The following is a 25,567-nucleotide window of genomic DNA, read 5'->3' on the forward strand; positions in this document are numbered from 1 at the left end:
TACTGTGTATTATGGCGTGTGCCTCTTATCACACACAAGGAAATGTGCACAAGAGTGGCCTAGAATGTCTAGGATTTATGACCAATTATTTAATGAATATAAATTATGTTTACGCTCGAGGTTCACCTTAGCAAGCTCTTCTATTGTTTTGGTCTATAGATATCATAAATCAAGCTCTTTATAATATCTGTATGTCTTACTGACCTTTACTGGCCCACTTGATAGACAATTCTTTAAACGGGTTGTCTCTCACGCTAGTTATATGTAAAGATATAGGAGACGAAAACCCAGGTTTCCATTTCTGTTAATTAAACTCGACTGAGTATGGTATGGCATGTCATTCTGTGAAGTTTTGGAAAGACTTAGAATTGAAGTAAAGTTGCTTGCTTTGTTGTTAAAAACAGAGCTACCCAATGTGCTATCTGTGCTGCGCCCACCGGGGGTATTGAAAGCGTTATAAGTCCTTACACTTAACACTGAGCCACTGGGGAGGGGGAGGCAAATAGTATAGTAGTTGTCCATAAATTGTGTAGCAAAATCATTTATTTTTGTACATAAATGTCTTAGGAAATTTTCTAAACATCTTGTAATTTTAAGCGAAGTTAGTTCTTGGTGAGAATAACCTTGTGAAATAAGTAGGATTACGTTGGGTCTTCGTTTAGTGAAGTCCTATCATGCTTTGGTCACGTAGTCATTGTCCAGTTACACAAACGAAAAGTTGCCATATTTTAGTCTATACCGTCATCTAATTCTAATTATTGATTAGTAACTAATTTTAATTTAATTTATTTTTTTATATCTTAAATAAATGAATAAAAACAAAACGTAACTAATTAATAATTAGACTTAGGTACTTGTACAGGCTACAAAAAACATGACAACATTAATATCCGATCGCCATAACCATACCGGAAGTACTTGACAATAATTTTTTATTACACGGTTGAAACAAATTTTGCTATTGAAGAGTTTTAAACGAAGGACGAAAAAAAAAAAAAACACATAAAAATGTACAACCACATAAAACAAATATGGTGTCGTTTTTAATATTTATTTATGTCTACAAGCATATATATCACAAATTACATGTCCTCTGGAGGGGTGCTTAACTTTACTCTTCACTCGACAAGACAAAAGGAACATTTTTATTTTCCTAAAGTTTCTAGATAAACATATATGGCAAAGCCAAGGCTTAGTTACACACAAAAAACAACAATAATATCTGATAACATGATATGCCTTCACTGGCACTATATACTTGCCCATTCTACAAAAATACTGATTGTGGTCACCTTACGACCCTCTGGGTTACACAATATAGTGTCTTCTCAAACTTCTGTTAAACACTTCGTTTTTCTTTCCTAAAGTTTTTAACGGTCTTTGAGAAGTTACAAGCAACGTTAAAAACAATAAGAAATTCAATTAAAAAAAAACAACCTTTATTTCATATCATTCGTGAAGTGTGATTATGTTACTGATTTTTACCAAGTAACGCTCAGATAGTAAGTGACGTTAACAATACGACGATGACGACTAAAGATTCCTGGTCAGTAAATTAGACGCGAGAAAAATGAATAAATTAACAGGACCAAGATATCTATCCTCTTGAAACTTTTCACACGTTACTTTAAACCAATTGTTTATTAAATAATTTAAAAACTTTCATTTTTACTTCAAGCAAATTATATTTGAAAATCAGAATCACCAATTGCTAATAACTTTCATATCTCAAGGTCTTCAAAGAAAGATATTCGTCGGGAAATGAAAGAAATAAAAACAAAACAAACAAGCCGTACTTCATGTTGATCAGCACAATCAACCAGATGGCGCTGTTGTGATTGATGTTTGGCAATCCTGTAACCCGCAGAATCGAAGCCAAATAGTAAGACCACTACTGTACAATCTTAATTACATGCGGTAGTTCAAAAGTCTTAGGTCCCAGGTAAAACTTGCGTCTTTGTCTGAGCTTGTTTCCAAATTTCAAAGTTCACATTATTCTGTAGCGCTGCGAGTTGTTCCTCGCCAAGTTTAATCTTCTCACTTATCTTCCGAGCGTCCATTAGAAGCTTGGATTTCATTTTCACGAAATGATCGTAATCAGCGTATTCCTCACTAGATAAATAGCGATGAAGAAATGTCGACACCTGGTGGCTGCGTTTGTCAATACTTTCTTTTAGCCGTCGAGCTTCTTCGTGTTGTCCAACCAGTTTGTCGTACTTTTCTTGAAGAATTCTCTATGAAAAAAAAACAAAAACGAAACAATGATACAGCCCAAGTTTCAAATATCAGACTGTTTTAAGTAAACAGAATTATCTGGTAAAAAATAAAATCAAACAGGTGTTCTCGACTGTTATGAAATAATGTAAACTTCACGGCGAATATCTTATGAAATCACATGCATTACTTGTTTATTCTACTTCGAGTTCCGACATTCATGAACAATACTAGTATAAAGGATGTAACGTGATATCGATTTTAAAAATTCTCTGAAAGACACAGCAAGTAGCACACAGTTGAGATACACTAGTTATGTGGCCAACCTGACTGACTAGACGACACTTCGTGTCAACTGATTTAAGTAGATTGTTTTAGTGTTGAGTGTAATGATACTCTTTAACATATTGGAAAGTTATTTCGAATGTGGACTGATCGTTTGAGAGGCAGAGCTATAGAACATATGTATTACAGATTGTAAATGTATTGTTAGTTATACCACTTGGATCAAACGATATTATGGTTCTGTAGTGGCCGATAATATAGAACAAAAAACCAACAGTGAGGTTTTACTAAATTTTTATAAAAAAATACAAAAATATTATCACAGTATATCAATAACCTTGCTGACCTTTTCTTCCTCTCCAGCTTCTATAGATAAAGAAAAAAGGGCGTTCTGAGCTCGTGCAAGCCTTCCTGACAATGACAGCAACAAATTGATTATTTTCTCAAGTTCTTCAATGTGTAGTCGATATTTTTCAAATTCGTTCGGTTTAACCAACTGTTCTACTCGTGACGTCACTTCTTTTCCAAGAACCTCGTTCTGGACCATTTCTTCCCGAAGGGCAGTGTGCTCTAATCGAAGGCATTCCAGTTTCCGGTCTATACTAGCTATTAATTCTGCCTGAAAACATGTCCAAACTTCAAGTATAAGTTTTTCTACTAATATAAAGAAGATTTAAATATATACATATATATGAATAAAAATAAACAATTATAATTTTCAACTACTGTATGAAAATGTTTATACAAAATACAGTGGTACCCAACAGTTTTTCGTGTTTATTATGACGAAAAAATTTTTATTTTAAAACGTCCAATTGTTGTTTTGAACCTTTCGCTATGTATTTTAATATCCTAATGATCCACAATTAAATTAGTTTGTTTGTTTGAAGTTAAGCACAAAGCTACACAATGGGCTATCTGTGCTCTGCCCACCACGGGTATCGAAACCCGGATTCTAGCGTTGTAAGTCCGAAGACATACCGCTGCGCCACTGGGGGGGCCCACAATTAAATAAGAAAAGCAATGTCTTGTAGCAGCGTTCATATGTTTTTTTTTAATGTTTGTTTTAATAAGCTCTTAAATACATTGGTTTAATCTGTGGTATAAATATTTGTTACTTAATGTCTCGTTCTTAATAATTTTGTGTTAAAAGTTTGTTTGGTGGCAGTAATTGTTTATGTAATTGTGTATAGAAATGGACGACCTCAGGGTTTTTCTAAAGTACAAGAATAACGTTAGACTTATTGACCATGTTACAATACATCTCAGAAACTTGATTAGGTTCTGTATAAAAGTTCGTATATCGAAGATGCTACTAGTGTCCTTAGAAATCAGGAAAGTCTCAGCAAATCGATATAGATTTTGCAAAGAGTTAAGAGAGTTAGTGTAAGTCAGAATTTAAAGCAATTAACGAGTTAGATTAAAGCTTTAGCGTAAACTTAAATCAATGAGGACATAATTTTATCCATGTGTGATTTAAGTTATGTAGTTGTGTCAAAGTGAACACAATTGGAATCGTGATTAAACAAATCCTCAAAGAAGTGAAGTTTGGCAAATTATCTTTTGGAATTAACAGTCGGCTGCTACAATTTAATTATTTTATTTCTATAAGGATTCACCAAGTTACAAACAACAAATAAATTGATGGGCCATCTATTAATACGGAGGAATCGAGTTAAAAGTACTTGATGTAAGACACGATTATTTCCACAATCAAATAATGAACACTAACTTCCTTCATATCATGAAGCATAGTAATTATTTATTTGCACTAACAACATACTTTCCCTTAAAACTGAATTACATATTTTTTCCCCTTAAAACTGAATTACATATTTTTGGTAGTTTGAGGCATAAGTTAACAGCATTTCCTACATAGTTTGAAGATTTATATTTTATGAAATTTGCTTAATATAATTTTTGTTAAACCCAGAAAGAACTACGACAGCAACAAAAGAGGGGCAAGCTTTCCCTTTTTTTTCTATAACCATAAAAATCGAAAAAAATTGTTTAACTTTTATTGATTAGTGGTGTTGCCTAATGTAACCAATTAATGAACCGTGGATGTTTGAAACATTAATTACTCATATAACACACACACACACACATATATATATATATATAAAACACAAAGGCTTAATTAATCACCAATCATGATCTTTAGCCATTCTTCATATCTTCTGTCCATATAACTAATGTTAAATTCGCTTTTTAAAATGTTCTCTAAACACCAATCATTGACTAAAACTTGTATGACATGGTTAGAATTTACTCACATAATATGATTAGAATTTGACACGAGGAAGATTCTAAATACCTTTTTGATGCTTAATTCGTTATCCGAAGACCAGTCATCAAGGCCTGTCTCTTGAATGTATCCAATCAAGAGTTTAGCTTTGGATTCAGATGTGGTAAAAGAGGCACTGTTAAGGGATAACTCATTTCCTTCTCTGGATTAATAAAATAATTAAATACATATATTTTATTGTTGTTCTATAAACAAGTACATATCAAAATTTCGGAATAATACAATTTCAAAGTTAGGCCTATAGCATTTATACTTATTCCTCAGTAAAAAAGAAACCATATTCGTGTTAGGTCCATATATCATAAATGGAATACCTCTAGAACATAGAAGATTAATTTATTTTTATTCATATATATAAATTACTCAAAAGTTTTTGTACAGTAACATTGAGAAAATCGTTCGAGTTTCACTTACATGCTTAACCTTATGCTGCACTAATCTTGTCTTTAGGAAATATCACACACGATTATAGGCTTGGTCAACAAAACGTTTATTGTCACACCTTATTGACTAGGTAGATAATTCATTGAGAAGCTTTCAATGACATTCTGGTGGAATGATTAACAGATATTATAACCTGTGATTTCCCTCTTTTTAATTAATTTATTTTTACGTTTTTTAAGCACAAAGTTGCACAATGCACTATTTGTGCTTTGACCAAAACGAGTATCAAATTCCGATCTTTATAGTTGTAAGTTCAGAAACTTACCACTGAGGCACTGGGAGGCTTTTTATTAATGGGATTTGGCTAATGACGCTGTGACTTGGAAATTATAGTACAGCTTGGAGTTTCAAGCGTAACTCCAAACAAAGCTAAGAGTGAAGTTGTCAAGAATCACGTTGGTGGCCACTTAGGTTAACAGAGCAATGTAGTAAAGAGCGTTATTTGTATTCAACGTTTCTTATTCCACCGATTCACGTACCAATTTTCCCCTGGTACATGAAATGAATTTACTTATTAATTATTTGATATGCAGTGTCTTATTTCTTAGTTGAGGATTAATTAATCCGACCTTGCTTAATAAATTTAATCGAATTTCCTGTTATTATTGTTTGATAACTTATCGGTTGCAATCTTTACCAGGGAATAATTGATCAAGGTTGGTACTGATAAGAATACTGATGAAATTATGTAAAATACTTCATTTGGACAAATTGATTAGGATTGTATGGAATTAAACAGTGAGCGAGAAAGAATTCTTGAAATGATTTTCTATACCAAATAGTCAGAGTGCCAACCAAAGGGGATGCCATTTTAGATTTATTATTAGCTTGTAATAAGGATATGTTACAAAATTTGAAGTCACGTTAGAGTTATCACTGCATAAAATTAAGTTTGATGTTTTACTACATGTTGGGATAAAATATAAATGAAATACTAGTTCCTGATATCTAGAAAGACAATTTTGAAGCAGTGAGACAAGGTTTATTATTAGTGAATTAGGATAATATATTAAAAGGCGATGTGAGACAGATTTGAGAGTTAAAAAAATTATTTTAATTCAAGCAAGGTATGTTCTCAAAAAAAGAGGAAAATGATAACAGGGAAGATCAGAGCTAACTTGTTTACTAAAATCAAGACAGAAAATATCAGGAATAAACACCCCCTGTTTAAGAAGTTTAAATTGACAGATAGGAAAGAAATGAACATAATTATTAGAAAGATATGTATTTGGTTAAAATACAAATTAGGAAATAAAAAGGGACTTATGAGAAACAGCTGAACGATAATGTTACAATTAACAGCAACTTTTTTGTTGTTGTTAAAGGTGAATAAATTATTAAAATGGGGATTGGATACTGAAAGGATGCTGATTAGAAGGTTTTTGTTGAATGTTATGAGATGGTTAAGCTTTTAAATGTTTTTCTGCACTTCTGTTTTATAGGAGAAGATATTAGCAATATTCCTGACACTCAGCATTCTATGGAAAATATTGAAATTGACACTAACGATGTAGACATTAGTCCCTCAGTGGTAGTGGGAGGATTGAAAGATATAGCTAAAGCATCAGGACCAAACAAGGTTTTCTCCAGGGTTTTAAAGGAGGTCATGTATCAAGTATGCTGGCCTCACTCTTCATTTTTGGTAGTTCAATAGTGGGCAGGTGTCAGAAGATTGGAGAGTTGCTAATGTTACTCTTATTTTTAAAGAGGAGTGATAAGAACTGCTCTCGAAATTACAGACCAGTTAATCTTAATTCTGTAATGGTAAACATTCGAGAGAATCTGATAAAAGGAGATTGTTCAGTGAAATACGATATCCTAAAATAAATCCAACATGGATTCACTTAAGATTAATTTGTTTTTATTAACCTGTTGACCTTTTTCGAGGACGTTATTTGTTATCTGGACGTTGAAAAGGGTGTATTCTTAGTGTAATTAGATGTTCAAATAGTTTTAGATGTGGCGCCACACAGAAGATTAGGTGAGAACATCGCACTGGTAGGGATTGGGGGGAGACAAATTAACTGTGGTGGTTGCACGAGGAAAAGTAAAACGTCGTTATTAATGAGCACTCTTGTTACTGTGGAGTACCTAATTATATTTGAAGTGGGTTACTTGATATTATTGAGATTACAATATTAAATATATATACGATAATTTGAACAATTGTAAAACATGAGATTCATTGGAATCTCAACAATAGAGGAAGCATTTGTTTTCACAGAAACCTTTCGTATAATGCTCGATATTTAGTTTGAAGTCTACTAGCATATGACTCCAAATTTGGTCACTATCTTCTTTTAATACATTTTTTGTTTGCTTATCTCTTTTATATAAAGCAGAGTTGTTCGTCTGTGTTTGTTTAGTGTCATCACAATTTGGTAGGAAAAGTGTGAGTTCTAGTTTAAAATGGACAAGCAATCGTACAAACGCTTCGAGTTTGGAAGCCATTTTAATCTTACCTCTTTCATGCCGCGAATGTGACCTTTAATGTCACGCGTATCATGGGTATCTTTGCACCAGACGAACGGATCATGTATTACGGCTCAAAATGGTGGAAAGGGGTGGCTCACGCCTCAATTTATAGCATCACTTTTTAAGCTAGAGACTGCCGAGTGACTTTGCTAGTAAACTACATATAAAGGTATTTCCACTACATATTACGCATCACTCGGTGTACACATGGGTTATTAGGATTACGCCTTTATCTGCTTAAACATGACCATTTTAGATCAAACTCTACGGCTTCAAATAATACAAGAGTAGGTCTTTAGCTTTAAAATAAACAAAGGTTGTGCTAACTTACAACAGTTAAGTAGGAAGGAAACGAGTGATGGAGATGATTGAAATATATTTTGGGCTAAATGGAAAATCATTAGGCATCTAATTTTAATGATTAGGCACTACCATAACAAACGTCATATAACTTTTTTGACAATTACATGAAATGGGTTTTAGGCTTATGCTTTATCAACTATAACGCTTATTGCGCACAATACCCATAAATACTTTTTTTTCGTTTGATACAAACAAACGTAAAATATTGTTTCCCCGTAATTTTCAAGCAGCTGAAGCCTAAAAACAATATAGAAATGTGTTACAAATAATCCAAATAGCCTATACACCCAGTTAAGGCTATGTGATTCAAATAAACACATTACCTGCCCGACGTATGTGATATACAGGAAGAGGAAGTCTGATTGACCATTTCATCTTGAATTGAGGACGTTTTCCTTGTCGGCTGTCCACCTCTCTCCAGCTCTAGATTAAAAAGTCCTTCCATGTAATCAGATATGGTCTTGTGATTTGGTGCTGGAACTTCAAAAAAAAAAAAAGGATATAAACTAAGTGCACATCAATAACGTAAGTTGTTTCTTTTTTTATAAAAAATAAAATAAGCTTTTAGGCTGTAACGAGAGACGTAACTACTAAAACGTCCACCTACCCACTTTGTGGATTTACTTTGAAACCAGATCCAGGGGATGTATACCTGAATGAATATCTAAGTTACTGTAACTTGAATCTTAATGCCCCTCTTTTGCTAGAAAGATAATATTCCATTCTTCAAAACAATTGTTAACATTTAAGATTATGTTGATTTGACTTTCAAGAATTTCGCTGATACCTTTTTGACCAAGTACGAGACATTCGTTTTACAATAAGGATTGTAATCAACAAGTACTCACTCTACATATAATCATCTTTAAAAGTTCACATAAAAACAACCGAAACTTGTAGACTTTATTTCAGTGCATTTGAATTTCGAAATAAAAAGTCGTCATTACTGTCTTTTCTACATTTATTTCTCCGTGATGAATTTATATTTCACTAGCGTAATAAAAGTTTAAAAAATTAGTATTACAACAAAAGTAAGAATCACAATAGCGATGTTCATTTTATATATTTAAAAAATGTTTTGCTGAAGATTTGATATTAAATAAATCAACTTAACAGAGAAGAGTATTATGTAATTTAAAACATGCTCACAAGAAAGCATTTCATTATTGAACTTTGGTAAAAAAAATGTCAACGTCAAACAACTACAATAAGATATTCAATACGAATTTTAGATAAATAATACAGAAATTGTATTACAACAATACTTTTTTAAAATAATGTATATAATATAGTCCACAATTAAAAACGAAACTAAAACTTAGTTTCAAAGAAGTGAGCTATGGCATGGCTTGTAACCAAAATCACTCATCTTACTGTGCAGCATTGTTTATGGAATTTTATATATTATAAATTGACGCTTTCATGCAGGGTAAAAAGAAAATCGTGTTTTAAAGAAGTTTTAACTTTTCTTTTCAAACTTCAATGAGACAGTCCCCCAGTGGCACAGCGGTATGTCTGCGGACTTACAACGCTAGAAACCAGGTTTCGATACATGTGGTGGGCAGAGCACAGATAGCCCTTTGTGTAGCTTTGTGCTTACTCGAAACAAATAAAAATAAATCAATGAGACAAATAACTTGGTAAAACTTAAAACAGGGTACAATAAGGAAATCATAAAATTGTGCCGAGTTTTTCATATTAATGTTAAGAAATCCTAAAAATAAAATGTTAATGGAACATAATGTTTCGTTGAGTGCTCATATTTCTTTAAGATTTTGTTCATTTAATAGTTTAAAGTATTTTTCAGCATTTTTGTTTACTAATGTTAATTAATTTTGAGAAACTTTATTAGTTTCTTCGGTTATTGTCTTATAAATGCTATTATTCATACAACCTCTATACGTCCTGAGGAATGAGTGTTGTTTAGATAGAGAAAACTAAGAGTGTGGCTGTATGATTACCCCATTTCTAATCCTCGGTTCTACTTAAATTTGCACATAAACTAAGCAATTACAGGTATTTAACTTACGTGAGATTCTAGTAATAACAGGATATTTTTTTTCGCATAGATCTTATAACGTGGCGCTTTGTATCAACATTTAGGTGTGCTTTATTGTTTGATTATTGACACACTTCTACGTTAGAATTTGTAAGCATTGCATAGCGTCACAATGAATACAATATACATCGTATGTTGAAAATATATCTAAAATTGTTTACTTCAAGATATGCTTTCTTTCATTTCGTTTATTTTGCTTTGTTTATTTATGAACATCACGTCTTTAAAAACATAAAAAATAATTGAACTAAAGTTAAAAGAGGAACGATAAACTTCGCGAAAGATAATGCAGTATAGAATTTATTATTTAGAGAAAAATACCCCAATAAAGTATATGTGATGGTTTCTAAATTAACTGGTATATAGAAAGTACTACAACCAGGACATTCAAGGGGGTATTTGTATTATGTATTTATGGCAAAACTCCTAAGGTTATTTGCCGCTGAACTTAATTTTGATCTACTGACTAAACGGAAGGTAGCCAGTCAGCAGCACCCTTAACACCAACCATCCATGTTAAGGGATTGAGTGTCAGTATTATAACACACTCATAGCTCAAGGTTCGAAGAAAACATTTTGAATCATATGTATTCGGACTCAGTTTGCCAGCTCCGACATCTATTCAAGAGGTATTTGTGTTGCAAGAATATAAAAGAAAAAAAAACTATCACAAGACCAATACTTTTTTGAAATTCATTTATGCTAACTTAATTAAAACTCTTTTTCATATTTAAAAAAATCAATAGCGTTACTTAATTACAAACCTTTCATTAGGAAGATGAATGAACAAAGAAATAGTACCTTACTGAGAACAAAAGAAGATGGTGGAATATACTTGTGACACAGAAGCGAAAGCAAAACCTAGAACAATGCTTTTCTTTTTGCTAACAAAAGCATTAACATAAAAAGAAATTTAATACGTAATGTACTATTGTTACCAGAGAAAGCTATAATTTGTCTATGGGCATGCTCCCTCTTTGAATTTCGTAATGATGCAAACTTTCGAAAGATATGCTTACGAACTGAATTTTACTTGTTACTTTATGCTGTTAGATGCAACCTTTATTCGTTATGTATGTTGTTTGACTAACGAACTGTTCTGCATGTAATAAACTTTATAAATATCTCTCCAAATATCTGCTTTTCAAAGGGTTTCTTTATGTTCGCGCATGGGAAGACACAAACATGACTCTTCTACTTCGCTCTGCTCCTTGTGACTTAAATGTTTACATATTACTGCAAATTAATGTTAATGGTCATTCTCGTATTTACTATGAGTCTCGGTTATCCATTATAAGCATACAAGAGAGGGATGAGCTATTTGTGATAACGTAAAGAACAATAACAAAGAATTAACTTTCTATTCATAAATCAATGTTTACTAATTGCACTTTATTGTAACTTATTAACGAAATACTTAATAAAGGATTAAGTTTGTCATCTTTCTAGTTGTGTAATTTACATTTATTACTTGCAACATTCTACATGTACATAAATATACTCTAGTTTCCTGAGAAACTTTAGTATATATCTTAGGTTATTTATCTTACAACCAAACAGAGAAGCTATATGTTCCTTACCTAACTAACATTATAATGTTATCAGCTGTTGGCAATAATATACTTTGACATAAGCATACATCAACATATGCTGACAATTTAGAAAACAACAACAACAACAACAACAAAAAAACTGCGAATGTTTCTTCGCTATACATTTGTGTTTATAAACATACACTAAGGTAAATTTACAAAATAATTATAATCCTTTTAGTTATTTAATGAATTTTACCCAGACAGGATGGAAATCCTCACAGGAAAGGAATGTTGTTAATACTTGAAATATCATTAAATCTCATATGACTGCCTAGGTATCTCCAGTGGATTTCACTCGTTATTAACTCAAGGGCAAACCAGTACTACTTCTTGTCTGCTCTTATTACCTGGGTGTCAGAATAACGTGCTGTGAGTTTTAATAAATCTCGATAAAGTGAGTACGCCATTTTGTGTTTGCGAGGAAAAAATATTTAATTACAGTGTTCTGTTGTTGCAAACAGTGACATCAGCATAATATTTTATAGATTTTAACATGAAATTCGCTCATTATAGTTCGGTTTAATCAATTTTAACTGTAATTGTCCGCATCAACGAGTTATGTGTTGTAAGGTTCTTATATTAAAAGCGTTCAACGTGTTATGTGTTGCTAGTTCTTATATTGAAAGCATTCAACGTGTTATGTGTTGTTAGTTCTTATATTGAAAGCGTTCAACGTGTTATGTGTTGTTAGTTCTTATATTGAAAACGTTCAACGTGTTATGTGTTGTTAGTTCTTATATTGAAAACGTTCAACGTGTTATGTGTTGTTAGTTCTTATACTGAAAGCGTTCAACGTGTTATGTGTTGTTAGTTCTTATGTTGAAAGCGTTCAACGTGTTAAGTGTTGTTAGTTCTTATATTGAAAGCGTTTAACGTGTTATATGTTGTTAGTTCTTATGTTGAAAGCGTTCAACGTGTTATGTGCTGTTAGTTCTTATGTTGAAAGCGTTAAAAATGTTATGTGTTGTTAGTTCTTATGTTGAAAGTCCAATCACTAAAACTGCCATTTAATATATCCTTTCAATTTTCGTCATGTTTTCTTTGTGTTATTGTCAATAATGTTTATTAAATTACAAGTTTATGTGCTATTAAGCACACAGCTGCACAATGGGCTATCTATGCTGTTCGATAGCAGGAATTGAACTCCGAATTTTAGCCTCATAAGTGCACAAGACTGCTTATAATTTTTCACTAAAATGTCTATTATAACTAGGAATGCACGGGTACCCGGCCAGAAGTTAGGTATCTAAGCCCTAATCTTTGTGGCAACTAACACGGTACTGAAAGTTACAGTCAATAATTGGTTTAGTTAAAAAACAAAACAACGTGTTTCGAGCAACAAAGACTGACTGCCAGCTGAAAGTCGAGAATTCAGACAACAATAGGGGTAAATAACAGGCATGGCTCGAGAAGTGGATTCTTGGGGAAGGTGGGTTTTTGAGAACAATAGGGGTTAGGGTTTGAGAAGTTGATGCTAGTTATTGAAAGTTGAAAGTAAAACCTGAATGTGCTCTTGGTGATTATCCGGTTAAATGTAATAAACGTCAATTTTGTTTTTGTTTCTATTTTAGGGAGAGGGCGAAGGGAGAAACTCGGTCCCGGTTTACAACCGGCTCAGGTATTCGGCCAAATTTTACTACCCGTGCATCCCTAATTATAACTATTTTTTGAATGTTTGTGTGAAGACACACGAAGAGTATTTGTTTATATCTGTCCCTAATTTCGAACTGATATATTAGAGAGAAGGCAGCTAGTGAACAATACTCACCACCATTTCGTGAGCTACTCTTTAGTAACCTAATAGTGAGATTTAAGATTAGATACCAGCATTGAAATGATTAACAATTAGTCACGGTAACAAGTCTTTGACGTTTTCGCGAAAATAAAAACAAAAACGTGCCGAAGAAGTGTCCTTATTTCGACAATGCTTTGCAGTGCGACAACAACATGCTCTATTAAAAATGTACAGTCTAGATTTATTTCTAGTATATATACGTGTTCCTCATTTGGCATATACCACAACGAGAAGATACATCTTGGCTTTTAACTTGAGTTTAGTAAATCACATGCACAAAAGCACAGAAGTTGTGAAAACCACAATTTGTTTTTAAATAAAAACTTATATTTATCTTATAAGCGATAACGATTTAGTAATCTTTTTTTTTCAAAGTTTTATTTCATATTCGAAGCCGACAACTCGACAATACAATTAAAAAAAATTATGTTATTTATATTTTCTTGCTGGTTTACTTTTTTACTAAATCTGCTTAATCATATCAGAAAGACGAATTAAAAAAACAACAACAACAAATAAAAATAGGGAAGAAGAAAAGTAATATAATATCATTTCTTAAATACCATCGAGTTTTATAAAACAAAAACTTTTTTATATGATCTGTAGCGAGGGCGGTGTCTATGATAGTCTATTTGTTGCTGTACATAGAGTTTTAAATTTATCAAGTAACTCAAGGACACCTTGGAATCACTGACTTTAATTTTTCGGCATGTACGAACATTTAAGCAAACAAAAATCAACAACTTTATGTAAAACATTTACAAAATATATAATGATTTGTACAATTTGATATTGAGTCATAGACATAGAATAAGAAAGGCTTAATCAATTCTTCACATACACAGCTTCTGCAATAAGACACTTCAGGTTTGAAGTCATATATATCAAAAATATTCATTCAAAGCTCAGCAAACCACCACGAGTTACACAATCACTAACACACATTCATCATGTTATGACGAATATAATGATTTACAACAAACTTACGTTCCTCTGATTAAATGTAATTATTAATCCCCCTTTTTAAAAGGATCGACCTAAAATATAAGTTTTAAAAGTATCAATAAAATATGAGCTGCAGAAATGATGAGTACAGTGTAAGCTATGCTTAACATAATTAGGCAACTTCTGTTTACTCCATTCTTTTTTTTTTACTGACTTAATAACATGAAGCTAAATTAAACACGAACATTTTTCTTTTACTTGAAATAGGACTTGCGTGACAAAGTCAACGTTATATTAAATGTTTTACGCGATAAAAACGTAAACACGTGGTAAACTATAAAATGAGACATTTTTTTTATCTTAACATGTTTTATTAAACTAAATACTTGCAAGAATTTGTAATGGATACGATTCCTTCATATTTTAAAAATCTTCATCAAAATATTATACACAGTATAATTCTTATATGCAACGGTTTTCCAATTTGAAATGACGCCCATAACGCTTTACATGGCCTGATAATACGAGTGATATTTCAATCAAAATTTTTTATTGCTTCCTTATTGTTAGTGTATTCAGATTATTGGCAAAATATGATGATGTAACTTAAGTGATCAAGTAAAAAAAAAGAAGAGAAAAAGGCTTACCGAGTAAGTTTTTAAGCATGATGTCATTACAGTGGTTGACAAAATCCTTTGACAACCTTTCACATTCTATTTCTTCTCTCGTTTTATATTTACGTCCAAGTCTTGGTGTGTCTGTGGTCTGGGTTGCACTACTTATTCTTTTTACTATCAACTCCCTGTTGCTTTCATTGTTTATCTGTTGACCCTGATGATCATTTGTATTATTTTGCTGCACTAAAGTTGACCGGTGTGAAGCTTCTTGAGAATATCTTTCATCAACCATTGTTGTTTCTTTTTGTTCAGGGTAATGCAAGGTAGGTACTCCAGCATGCTGACCGTTTAGAATAGAATTATGACTCTCTATTAATTTTTCTTGGAGAAGTTTAGTACAATGAATGTTTACTTCTGGTTCATATTGAAAAGGGACTTCACGATTAGTTACCAAAGAGTCGCTGTTCTGAATATCTGTTTGGTTTAATGAGTGGGATAATATTAACTTCTTTAATGGAGAAGAACAACCATGACTAGCACTTTGACATTGAGAATCGTGACCGACTGAGGAATTTTCGTTGATAGAAACTGTGGTCCTTGGTTGGTTATCTCCAGGAATGTTTTCAGGCTGAAAGGATGGATCTGGTGTCACGGGAAACTTATGGTCAGAGCTTGAACTTGGTGATCCTCGATCAACGAGACATCGGCTATCTGACCAAGTTCGTCCCCGAATGGAGTTCGAGTGAAATATAAGAGTAGTGCCTTGCTTTCTAATATTGTGGAGCTTTTCCCATGAAGCCGGAGAGACTCGAATTTGGCCATCCTGTGAGGCTTTGGAGACTGGATACGACAGGTCAAGAGACCCAGACTTTGAAGATGATCTCCAGTAGTTACCATCAAACCCCTGTCTTCCTAGCTTCCGCTCACTCCTGTATGACATGTACGAGTTTTTTGGATAAACACTAAAACAAAGACAAAAAATGATTATAATTAGTTTCAAGCATAAGAAACACCAATGAATGGAAGCTTTAAAAAGCTGTTTGTGATAATATGTATACAGCAACTCAAATTCATTAATATATGTAATCTATGCTTTAACGATCTTTATCATGGTAGTCTGCTGAATATTTGCTACAACATGTACTTATTAAAAATCTACGAAAGAAATAGAACGCAAGTGACTTCTTGACGTTAGTTAAAACAATAAGACTTGAGTGGATACAAATTGCATGAGAAAAACCGCCATGCAACGCTAGTTTGAAGAAACGAGTTTCCAGCTGGTTTATACTAACAGGCTGTAAGTCGCCATTTCCACTCTTATTTCTTTCTGCTTGGTTGCTCATTCCTCTCAACGTAGGCGTCTTCAAGTTTCTTGGTTGCTAGCTCTAATCACTGGTTTATTACAGTCTATAAACTACTCGCAGCTACTCAGGAAATACGAAGTTACAGAAAACACTTATCTCAGGAAGAATATTTAAAAACGTCACAGTTGCAGGAACTATTCAACAATGAGCTTCAGCCAGCCAATTGACCCACAATAGGCTGTAATGCTTACATCACACCTGCCTCTACCTGGTAGTAGACAGACTGACTCAGCTAGGGTACTCACATAAGCAGAGCCTGCGTGGTAAGCAAGTCGTACATGTACTACACGCGTTGCTGTAGGAGGGAAAAGACGTTAGGGAGAACATGCTATGGGGTCATCAGAGATCTAACCTATCTCCACGTCACAATGGGCAGGGGGGGGGCACCTTCAACTGTGGAGTCTCTTAGGTAAGCGGTACAGGTCTGTGGGAGAGCACCTGGCCTGAAAACACAAGATTAGTTTGTACATACACTTGTTGCAAACATTAAGTTTTCAATGAGTTCACTGAGTCGTAATCTACACTAGTGAACAAACGAGAAAAATATCCTCTAGGCTTTGTTGATTTGTTGGGATTTGGAAGTTTATCTTAGCTAATGTATTTAAAGGTCTGATTAGTTAGTGGTGTTTATAGCATATATATATATGGAATAGTTATATATATATGTATATACGTATATTTAATAATATGATACTGCTTGAAACTACATATTATAAACTGGTATTAAATATTTTCTATTAATATTAATTCTTGTTCGAGGCTATGTTAAAGTGTTGACTTTATAAAAGAATGGAGCCGCATTGATTTTTCTGCTTTATATAATATTAATCATAAACTGTACTGCAGACGCCATGCAGTAGAATGGACAATTTAAGAAGAATTACGTCCATATGTGAATGAATGTAGTATTATTTAAGATTAATATGACTATAACGTGTATAAGTAAAAGCTCGAGGTTGTGATATGAATCATCATTATTTGTTAACTGAAGGTGTGCGAATAGGTAGGAGTTTAACGTTTAGCCCACATAACAGCAAACTGGAGTTGGCTGCTATAAAAACTGTTGAATAAAAATTAGTGATTCGACAATTTTAATATACTTAGTAGTTACCTAATACATCCTAAAAACTACTGTTAGTTATATTAAATGTCAGGTTGTGAGGCATTACAAATATTGCGATGACATTAAACAGACTGGATGAAATCAGCGTAAGATAACACAAAATCCAATGAAATAAGTTGTGAAAACCACTAACTTATCTCCACCTAGAAAATCAGCTAAGACGTTAAATTTTCGGTTTAAATTCAGCGTGATTTTAAGAAATGCCGGCTAGCAATTAACGAATAAATAATCATTAACGTGTTTACTGTTAAGCGCAGAGCTACGCAAGGAGCTATCTGTACTTTGCTTACAGCAGAGACCAGATTCCTGAGGTAAGTGTTATAAACCCTCAAGCTTACGCTGAGCTTCAGGAGGTTATTGATTTTGTTATTTCAGTATGCTGATCCACGTGGATACACTGCGCCCCTTAATATCCTTTCTACACAGTGCGTTCAGAATAAAGTGGTACAATTAATGAGAAAGAATACCTTCACATACCTCTGAAATTGATTTAATTGGTTGAAGTCGTTCAGTTCAGAAAACTTCAGAGAGGTTTGCGGAAGATGAAAATATACTGATAAATTTTAAGTATCAAACCGATGGTCACTGTAATGGGTACAAAAATCTGACCACAATCGAAACAAATTTCTAACGAGTCTTCAAGGTTTAAGCATGTTCTTAAGTATCAGGCAGTTAATTATCTGTTTTTTTTATAAGTGGTTAAAGTACTCCAAGTCTGGAGTGATACAGTTTGCTTTGGTTACCTGTAAAAACAAGAAGTCGATTTTCTGCTAATTTCTACCTTATATGCTAAGCATCTTCGTGATCTTGGCGAAATTTCAATCAGTAGACAAGTGATTGTACTTTCACCAATATAGTATCAACAAGAAGGTTGCTTTGAAAGCACTAATCTTATTATCTTAGCATTATTAGGCAAAATGTAGATAAGTGTAAAAAAAACGTCAAATTATTCCACATTTAACCAGAAAAACACCAGATTGTGAGCCCACCACCCCATAAGGGATTTTAGTAGGATAATTTGATTTTGAAATTTTTACGACGATATATAAACAAAACCTTGGTGAACCTAAAACTTAATGTGTTCCGACACAATGTCAAACAAAAGCCTTTCCTAAAGAGTTAAAACACACATATTCGTACAAACCCTACACCTGGCCACTTATGGGAACATTTTTAGTACCCAACTTCGAATATGACGAGTGAAACAAGCACTACAAATTAGGGCGGTCTTTTTACACAAAAAATGAAACCTTTTTTGTACGTAGCGAATTTAAGAGTTTTTATCTTGACCAAAATAAAAGTTTCAGATTTCACTAATGAGAGAGCGCAGTTTGTCCATTGGTCTGTGTATGGCGGGAGATCTACCTCTAAACCATAGAAACAGTTTGGATTATGTTGAACCAGATTATATCGTTACTTTCAAGTCCGGATCAGATGGTAGCCATAGTTAATTGACCTAATGCTTACTTTTATCACAATTAAGGAATATATATATATATATATATATAACAACTGTAGTTTCTAGTTATGCACAAAGCTACACAATGGTCTATCTGTGCTCTGCCCAACACGAGTATTGAAACTTGGTTTCTAGCGTTGTAAGTCCGCAGACATACGGTTGTGCCACTGGGGGGCATATACAAAAAGAGAAGCAACGAACTTTTGAAAAAAAAGGCCTTTTAGGATTTTTGTGTGGTCGTTCGACAATCTCTTGGTCACACCCTAGAGTATCTATAACATTTAGTATGACTATCCTATAGAAATATCATACATTCCAATATATCTCATAATGTTATTACAACAGCGATTAACAAATGAAAGTTTCAATTGGCTGCTGTACCCGATCTTGTGATCAAAACTCCATTTCGCTCCGTTTTTAGCAAAAATAACAAAACAATCCGAATTGGTGAAAGTTTCTCAAGCTGGAAAGGAAGGAGAGATAAAATAATTGTCTTTTGTTTGTAATAAAGCACAAAGCTACACAATGGGCTATCTGTGCTCTGCCCACCACGGGTATCGAAACCCGACTTCTAGCGTTGTAAGTCCGCAGACATTCCGCTGTGCCACTGGAGGGCATAATTGTCTTTATGAGTGAGAGTTAAACAGTCATGTGTGAAACATTGCTACAAATAAATAGTTGTCGTGTTCTTAGCATTATATATATAATGCAAGATGTTACATTTATAACTTACTGCATAAAAGAATTTTATCATTTCGCTCAACGTCTACATGAATTTTACTACCATGGGTATTGGGAGCTGAGTAAAATATTACTGACCCTCTGCAGAAAGGTTACGTAACTAACTTCCTAACATTAACATCTGAATAATCCTTTTCTCCCACCGTGTGTCATCTGCAAGTTACGCACTTAAAATGCTAAAATCCGGGGTTCGATTCCCCGCTATGGGCACAGATAGCCGTTTGTGTAGTTTGCACTAAAACAAGCAAACAAACAATGATACTTTTTATAATTTCACTCTGTGGAAATATTACAGAATCCAACAAATCAGATATTTTGAGCACAACCGCTCATACATTGTTTTATTCTTATTGAATAACATAAAAACTGACATTATAGAATAATTTAGCTCTGAATAACACCACTTTTTATATGTTCACCAGTTTCTGTATAGGATCCAAAGGTAAAGTTGAATGTGAATTGAATCTTTATATACTGAATATTAGTAACAAAATAACTCGAGGACGCTATAAATATTCCCCAACCGTTTATAAAGCACTTCAATACCATTATTACTAAAGAATTCATTTAGTTCATTCATTGTATGTTTTATGCCATCTGAATCCTCCTTTATTACAATGCTTTTAGATCACTTAACAACCACGGAGGAAATTATTTCAGATGAAATTAGCAATTCATACTTGATCATTAAAAGCTCACAAGAATGCCTAAAGTACTGTGTTTTTCATTTTACAAATTGTTTGTTTGTTGCCAAACACAAAAATACAAAAAGGGCTATATGTGGTCTGCCCATCGCAGGTATGGAAACCCGATTTTTAGCATTATAAGCACACAGACTTACCACTGAGCCACCAAGGGAGCAATATTTTTTCCAAATAATTAATCACTTTATTCATTTGATTTTAGTACTTTTACTAATAATGACTCAATTTTTTTAAAGTTTTAAAACTAATTCAAGGATACTTTACTGATGGATTAACAGTAAATACAGTAACAGAACTATGCAGTAATATAAAATAATTTTGTTACAATTCCGTAACAGTTCTAGCAGTTTCTAAACAAAATCCTGAAACAAATTAAACGTATTTCTAAGTGTGCCACACACGTTTCAAACATGGTAAATTTAAATGTTTTACTAGGAACCCGAGTTGAAGAATAGACTGTCTTCACTTGAATGTACTGGTGGTTTAGTTTTAATTTGGAATGTTCTAGTGTCAGGCACTACCCAAGTTTAGCCACTTGAACGTGAAACTACTGAACTACCTTTAGATAAGGCATGTTGGCTGTCGGATATAAGTTTAGCAGACGACACATTTTCTTGCAGCATTTTATGACAAGATAAAAATATTATGGACTTACGATGTTTGAATTAGCTGCTTTTAAATAAGATATATCAAGCTCTTTTGGAAAAATGTACAAAGTTCAGGGTTTTTACAGATTTTCCAGAATTTGTAACAATCCAAAAAGTTCCGATAACTTAGTGTACCTACACACAGAGTCATGACCAATTCGTATGAGGAAAAAAGGGACTAGAATGGATAAGTAATTAGAGAAAAATAGCTACAGAATAAAGCTGCAATAAAAAGACAAATGCAAAAGACTGGAAACAACTATAAATTACAGAAGAACAGATGAAAAATTTCAAAGCGCGTAAGTCAATACAGCGATTACGTGGAAGAAGATTTATAAGTATGAAGACGCCAGCGTTTAATCCACGACATGAAAACATCTTCTAATTCTGTAAAGTTTTATCGATAAACAGTTGTTTTTAAAGGAAATGGCCATCAGCACTCGTTATCACTAGGGCAAAGTGAGAACTTAAAACGTTAGCAAAGAAGTTTGGTGATATCAATATTCTCCAGACCAATAAATATAAACCCGTTTTCACAGACGACGAAAAGCATAAGAAAATGTAACATCATCTTCATTTAAAATAAATACGTCGTAAACTAACGAAAACACTAACACGTTTAGGTGAATTATTCATGATTTAAACATCATATTCTTATTTATGGGAATTCATAGGTTTAGATATTGAAACAAAATTATCGTAGAACAAAATCTTATATTGGTTCACCTTTTATCGTTTCCTAGCCCCAGGTTTATAAATAGTGCTAGAGCTTACAATGGATTTCGAGTTTGTTTGTTTTGAATTTCTCGCAAAGCTACACGAGGGCTATCTGCGCTAGCCGTCCCTAATTTAGCAGTGTAAGACTAAAGGGAAGGCATCACCACCCACCGCCAACTTTTGGGCTACTCTTTTACCAACGAATAGTGGGATTGACCGTTACATTATAACGCCCCCACGGCTGAAAAGGCGAGCATGTTTGGTGTGACGGGGATTCGAACCCGCGACCCTCAGATTGCGAGTCGAGCGCCCTAACCAGGATTTCGAGTTATCAACGTGTTCTTTATGGAGACAACAGCAGGAACAAAAACGAGCACCGAAACGATCATATCTCATGAAAATATGTTTATTTAATTTCTAGATATTGATTTTTGCAAGTGATCCTATGTGTGTCTGCTACTATAGAAAATGTTAAATAAGAACTCCAATATTTGTGGGAAAATACAGGTTTAAGAATAAAATAAGCTTGTGATTTGTAAAGTATAAGTTATCTTTTTTAACTTGCATTTTGAATTTTCAAATTTATGTTGGATATTGGGTCAGTTAAAGGAAACTGATGGCTGCGGTGGCACTTAGAGTATTCACTTCAGTCTTCGTTTGAACTATTAATATTTTCATATTCATATTATAAGCTAAAATAGGTTTATTACATTTTCTTTTTACATAAAGACGATTACTTGTTTAAAATATTTATGGTTTAAAATGTAATGAAGAAAAAAACGGTCATTATTCATTATATGCAAATTCCTCAAATATAAATTATCTTTTTTTCTAAGGTTATTAGACTGAAACAACAACAGAAGAAGTAAAACACTGATTTTACTGAAAGTTGTGTTGTGTGAATTGGATCTTTATCATATTAAAGAATAAAGAAGCTGTAAAGCACGTCTCATTTATTTAAATGTTCAAGTAATAAAAACATTATATTTAAATTATTCTGAAAAAAATTATATTCATATATTAAATATTTAAAGTTTTTTAAAAATATATGTACAGGGGGTTTATTACACTTTATTTGAATGATATGTATGCGCTAAAGCAGTGGCTCGTCGTTGCAGTTGCTAATCGTGGTGCCACAGACAGCATTTGTTACATCTACACATTTAGATCATGGCGAAGTCTGAACTATTCCATAGCGCAACGCCATGTAGACTTAGGACGTGAGAAATATATATGAAAAAACAGTAGGAAAAAGAATCGTATAGAAAGATTGCTAGAACAGATCTTGGATGCTTTCTGTGGAAGCAGAAAAACTCGAACAATACCCCAACAAATCTGGAGCAAACTGTCATTGGCTAAGTGAAGGAATAATTATGAAAGGGGACATGCCCTCCAAAATTATTGAAGTAATGCTGAGTACCGTTAGCAAGATAGTAAACAAGGGGTTGAAGCTGACGAAGGCTCTCAATCTAAAAGTTCACAAGTTTTTCTGATGCAATTCCAATGGACTTTTGTGCCTTTGGTTGCCTAAATGTAGAGTACAGAAGTCCACGTCAAACGGAGTGTCTGTGGAAAGTTTGTTCAGATGCGTGGTTTAAGATCGACTTGCTGTCCTTCGCAGAAACTTGTTACAATGGAAAGTGCGGTGTTGGTCAATAGTTTCAATCGTGGCTATCCGAATAAGTACGATCAACGATGGCCCGGCATGGCCAGGTGGATAAGGCGCTTGACTCACAATCTGAGGCCGCGGGTTCAAATCCGCATACCACCAAACATGCTCGCCCTTTCAGCCGTGGGGGCATTATAATATGACGGTCAATCCCACTATTCGTTGGTAAAAGAGTAGCCCAAGAGTTGGCGGTGGGTGGTGATGACTAGCTGCCTTCCCTCTAGTCTTACACTGCTAAATTAGGGACGGCTAGTGCAGATAGCCCTCGTGTAGCTTTGCGCAAATTAAAAAAAACAAAACAACGTGTAACTTTGCGCGAAATTCAAAAAAAAAACAAACAACTTAGAAACGAAGTTACTACCTCTATCAGTTAATAGATATTGGGGTATACCGTGTCTATAATGCTATAAGTGTATAGTACGGCGAACCAGTTTTGATTTCAGACTTAAAGGAATTGAATATGATGATTTTTTAGCCGCACCTCAAAAGAAGGTGTGAAAAAAGCTGTTTTCAATTATATTTGATTTTAAAGGTGGTTATTTAGGTATTGCAAAACCGTAATCCTTTCTTTTGCCATCACAAAACCGTAATCCTTTCTTTTGCCATCAGTGTACATTTTATACATCCGTTCATCAAGGCTTACCTTACTCTATTTTGTTAGTTTATTTATTTATCTACAATTAATTATTATTATTATTGTATATTTTTTGCTTATCATTCGCAATAACTGGCAAATCAGAAAGGTGATCTTATCATTCCCAGAGAAAGCCAAGCAACCCCAACGTCAATAGAAGAAGACAACATTAGTAATCATAATAAGTTACGAGAGAAAATAATGAACTACGTATAATTATAATTATTATAGATAATGCTACATTCTTTAACTAGTTGAATACAGTTTGTAAGTCTTCTTTGTGGGTACAAAGTTGTATAGCACGATTAACGTAGGTGAAGTGGGATATATTTTTTATGAGAGGTGGTGACTAAATCTTATGTGTGGGCCATGTTGACAGCATGGGTTTTTCTGTATATACTGGTGATCACTTTATTGTTTTCTCTTTCCTTAACTGGCCCGGCATGGCCAGGTGGTTAGGGTGCTCGACTCGCAATCTGAGGGTCGCTGGTTCAAATCCCCGTCCCACCAATAAATGCTCGCCATTTCAGCCGTGGGGGCTTTGGTTAAAAGTGTAGCCCAAGAGTTGGCGGTGGGTGGTGATGACTACCTGCCTTCCCTCTAGTCTTACACTGCTAAATTAGAGACGGCTAGCGCAGACAGCCATCGTGTAGCTTTGTGCGAAATTCAAAAAACAAACAAACAATACTTTACCAGATCGCGGTGTTGCAAATTGGTGATTCAACTGAGTCTGCGGAACTGATTGGCTGTAATGTGAGATTCGTATTCTGTCTGGGTGTAGTCTATTCCAGTTGGCAGATTATTTTGTATTTCATCAGAAGATGGAAGTAACTCATGCTCACTTAAAATATATTCAAATTGACTTTGATTGGGCTGTAACTCTTCTAAAGAAAACTTATCTGTTACATTGCAAGACGATCCTGAACAAGATTTATTTCGTCTTCAGTATTTGTGACTTAGGATCGCTGTCTACGTTTTGATCCTTTTTAACTAGCTTTGGTTTGGTAAGAACCTGGTCAGATGTACCGAATATAAGATATATATTAGTTTTCTGATACCTAGGCTTTTCTGGTGGTTCTGTATAACTCTGGCTTCAAATATTAGGCTCATTTGGTCTTTCCTTGCTCTGACAAGTAAATAGTTCAGGATTTGTATTTACTAGTTCTACATGATTAAGTTATTGGTCACTTTTATCAGATGTATATTCCAAGTATATATTGGGTTTTCGATTAAATGAAACGCGGAATTTGTTATCTTGTTCACTATGTAAGTATTGAAAACTATTCTTAACTGATGAGGATTTTTCACTATCTCTAAAACTATTACACCGGTCTTTTAAATGTTTTTGATGTAATGAGGTTTTTGTATAACAACCAGAATGGGAATACTGCTGTAACGGTTGTTCTCTA

General features: G+C 33.6%; 1 protein-coding gene across 1 annotated transcript in view; it reads right to left on the reverse strand.

The window, feature by feature from the left end:
• Positions 1-1,037: 1,037 nt before the first annotated feature.
• The window catches only part of LOC106458961, a 101,229-nt gene continuing 76,699 nt past the window's right edge, over positions 1,038-25,567 (reverse strand). Inside the window, exons 4-8 of the mRNA XM_022385333.1 lie at positions 15,131-16,062; positions 8,413-8,569; positions 4,817-4,949; positions 2,846-3,118; positions 1,038-2,234 (exon numbers count right to left, since the gene is read on the reverse strand). Of these exons, the coding sequence (XP_022241041.1) occupies positions 1,932-2,234; positions 2,846-3,118; positions 4,817-4,949; positions 8,413-8,569; positions 15,131-16,062 (1,798 nt within the window). The 3' untranslated portion in view covers positions 1,038-1,931. The remainder of the gene's footprint in view (positions 2,235-2,845; positions 3,119-4,816; positions 4,950-8,412; positions 8,570-15,130; positions 16,063-25,567) is intronic.

This window comes from Limulus polyphemus, unplaced genomic scaffold (assembly GCF_000517525.1).
Source record: "Limulus polyphemus unplaced genomic scaffold, Limulus_polyphemus-2.1.2 Scaffold538, whole genome shotgun sequence".
NCBI classification, from domain to species: domain Eukaryota; kingdom Metazoa; phylum Arthropoda; class Merostomata; order Xiphosura; family Limulidae; genus Limulus; species Limulus polyphemus.